This window comes from Asterias rubens, chromosome 9, assembly GCF_902459465.1.
Source record: "Asterias rubens chromosome 9, eAstRub1.3, whole genome shotgun sequence".
Classification (NCBI taxonomy): domain Eukaryota; kingdom Metazoa; phylum Echinodermata; class Asteroidea; order Forcipulatida; family Asteriidae; genus Asterias; species Asterias rubens.
Genome location: NC_047070.1, coordinates 16,632,550 through 16,636,324, shown reverse-complemented (window position 1 = coordinate 16,636,324; position 3,775 = coordinate 16,632,550). Strand labels below are relative to the sequence as shown.

The 3,775-nt window shown below is 45.2% G+C and overlaps 1 protein-coding gene across 1 annotated transcript; it reads left to right on the top strand.

Annotated features, from left to right (window-relative positions):
- Positions 1–1,499: 1,499 nt before the first annotated feature.
- LOC117294303 (5-hydroxytryptamine receptor 1F-like) lies at positions 1,500–2,873 on the top strand. Its single transcript, XM_033776663.1, has one exon. It carries the CDS (start codon positions 1,500–1,502, stop codon positions 2,871–2,873), a length of 1,374 nt encoding a protein of 457 aa, XP_033632554.1.
- The last annotated feature ends 902 nt before the right edge of the window (positions 2,874–3,775 follow it).

Genomic DNA, 3,775 nt, shown 5'->3' with positions numbered 1-3,775 from the left:
TCTTCCTGTGTGGACTTTATTCGCTCTGGCCTTTTTGGCGATATCTCGAACTCCCGACCACCTTTTTTGAAAGGAAATTTTCACACGCTAGTTTTATTGTGTTTTATCATGGAGGTAGAAATATTTCTACCTCCATGGTATTATCTACATTCATATTGAGTTAAAACGGTCCCAAAAATCCAATGTATACTTTGCCTTTAAACGAGGGTCGGTGATTTGACTGCGGAAATTGTTTCGCTGGATGGCCCGTCCTCGTCACCGGGATTAATTTGCTTTCAGGTGTTTTTTTGAACCATGAAGGTGTCGCCCGTAAATCTGTTGGTATGAAGCCGGCTTCTTTATTTGTCTGACATGCCTTGTGAGTCCCCAATGCAATAATCTGATCACACCATGGTCAAACACTTTATCTCAAACGAGGAAGTTTACTGCACGTCATACATAACCATGATACATAAAGTATATGTCATTATTGTTGCGGAAAGAGAGTGACCAGTGCAAAAAAATGGACTGGTCGGAATGAATGACACACGCGGGCTAGCACACGTGGATTGTCCAATACGAACCAACCCAATTACTGACTAGCAGTGGGTGGTCAGCTTGCTCTCAATTCTAGCCGTGGTGCTTGCTGACTGCCGGACACACAGCGGTGTTGGCCCATGACACTTTCCATCCTGGCTTGACCACTCGTGTGTTTTCGCTGTTTGCCTGAGTGAGGGGCTCGGTTTGTAAAGTGTCAAGCTAGACGAGTTTCACACGTGGTCATGATTGATGTCAGAAGGGCCGGTGATTGATCGTGTATGTTTTACCATGAATTAACAAGGCCGTGTTTCGAGACACTTCAGCGACTCTGGGAGGAACATTGTTTCAGATGGTTTCAGTAATTACACTACACGAGGACAAGGAGCTGTGCTACGAGACTGGCAAGATCTTGTTTTGTGTCTGAGGTGGTGGCCAGGACGTCCATCCACAGCGATCATTCCGCGACCTAACGAGGCGAGAGGCGATTCAGTCAGGCTCTCGGGCAGTGCCCCCACCGAAATACACGGCCGGACTGTTTGTGTCCGGAGTCCCCTTTTGTTATCTACATGGAACAACAACAAAATCCCTTCATTTGTGATTGTAATTTAAATCGACTGGTTTGGTATCTGCTCTTTTGACTGGACGGTCCCAAAATGGGTATCTTGATCCCCCGCTGAATTTAACATAAAGTCAGTAGGGACAACAAAAAGAGACCATGAGAATAGTTCGGTAAACGACGCCCTATTATTATCCTGGACCATGGAAGGATTTGGCATGGGCTATCGATCTCGAGACGGTTGAGTGAAAAAGTAGTCTTTTGATTAAGACAGGGTCTTTTAACAATATATGTACATGTATATGGTGCTGCTGAGGGACCACGAACAGTTAGTTTACAGCTACTCGTTGTCGCAGACGCTGCCGACAATGTGTCGGAATGGACTGTGGGAATCGGAGGTTTCAACAAGCCCGTTTTCCGGACAATGGGGGACTTGACGACACTCTCCGACGAGTGGACACCGGGGAATGGGACGGATTTACCCGGCGAGGATGACCCACCGTACTCGCCATGGGCCACCGTCTTGATCTTACTCCTCACCGGTACCGTCATCGTCTTAACTCTCTTCGGGAATATACTGGTCATCTTATCTGTGTGTCTCGACCGCAAGCTCCGCAAACCACCCAATTTTCTCATCATCAACTTAGCGATATCAGACATTGCCGTTGCAGCATTGGATATGCCGTTTGCCGCAGCATACCAAATTAAGAAAGTTTGGATTTGGGGACCGGCAGTGTGTGACTTGTGGATTTCATGCGACGTTTTAGCGTGCACTGGCTCTATCATGACTCTGTGTATGATCAGTGTGGATCGGTACATGGCCATAACAAGACCGATGACTTACGTGAATAAACGCACCTCTAGGCTCATGCTACTGTTTATACTCATCGTATGGGTGACAAGTGCGTTTATTGGGTTTCAACCCCTGTTCATATGGGGAGGAAATGAACACGGGCCCGAGTATAACTTCTGTCTGATCTCACAGAACCCGTACTATACGATCATTTCAACGCTGGGGGCTTTCTATCTTCCACTCTCCGTTATGTTATTGGTTTATTTTAAGATTTATCGCGCGGCTCGGAAGAGCGAGCTGGCTGATTTGAAGCAAAGGCAGACTGCAACCATCAAACGCGCGGCAGTGAAATTAAACTCCATTGATGTGGGTCGATCCATAGACTCCACACGGAATTCTAATAGCTCAAATGAGGATACCATTAGCACTTCTCGTTCCCAGGAGAGGAGACCCTCTTTACCAAGATTAGCCGAGTTCATATCATTACGTACGAGGTTCTCCTCGGGGTCGATCAAGAAGGGACCGAGGCGCATTTCACTCAAACGCGAGCGTAAAGCGGCCAAGACACTCGGCGTCATCTTGGGAGCGTTTATCTTCTGCTGGTTGCCGTTCTTCATCGTGACATTGATAAGGCCCTACTGTTCATGTGAGATCAACTCAGTACTCGAGTCGTGTTTGCTGTGGTTGGGGTTCTTGAACTCGTTGCTCAACCCCATTATTTATCCGTTTTTCACCAAGGACTTTGGACCTGCGTACCGCCGGATGCTTTGTTGCACATGTATTCGATTCAGGACATCGGGGAATAACTTCTATAGGCGCACGCAGGTGACATTCCGCCAGGTGCCACTGCCTGTCAATGGACACGACGACGACGACAGTAGCGAGGACAACGACAGTCAGCACTCTGTCATGGTCACCTTTCAGATTAAACATGAAGTTGATAAAAGTGAACGCGAAGTCAATGGAAACGTAGATGTGGAACCAAATGACTCGTCAGTAAACTGAAGGATGGCTCGCCCATCATACGACCCTACGCATCTTTGATACCTAATCGTGTATCTAATTGGACCCGAGAAGAGCACCGACACAAAGTCCATGAGCAAAGACAGATTGTCCTCTGGGACCCAGAAAGTGGCATCCCTAGAATAAAACCTTCTAAACATGTTAATGATTACAAGTATATAGTGGCTTGACGTATATTGACGTGTACATGTTGTGGCTTTGCAGCCAAAGTTGCAGGCCTGTGCAAATCTCGCGCGTATCAGTAACGAAACAAAAAACCTATCACGAACGAAGACTATATTTTGTCCATGAAATCAAATCTGATCTAAATTGTATTTTTACCAAATTCGAGCAAATAAACATGCCCATGATATCAAGTTGTCATAAATACATCTCCAATTGTATCAAATACATCTCCAATTGTTTTCTTTGTTGGTTAACTTACTTTCGTATACATGGCATACTTTTACTCTCTCAATCAACAACATGAGGTAGTTTTTATATTAACTATTATCTGAAGAAACGGAATCACGCACACGTAAATTTCGATATAGTTGGGACCAAACTAGTCCCGGAAGCTCGAATACGTGCGAGTTTGCACAGTCAACATCCATGTCAAAGGTCAGTCCGAATTAAGATGTCCCTGCCAGTCGACTTGTCAACCATGGAACGACTCATGTAGTGTCTATGGTTTATAGTTAATTTTGTGTACACTCTCATCCCATTACACAATGTATTTTAAGTAGGATTTTTAAATGTTGCATGGTGAAGATACAGTCTAGTGAGATTTGTGGAAACGTATACATTTTAAGATGTGGTGGTTCCGAGAAGGGCCATGTGGATTAACACCTCGATGTTTTGACTTAAAAAATTTATGATTTTGTTGTCTCCATGAGGAGAAAAAG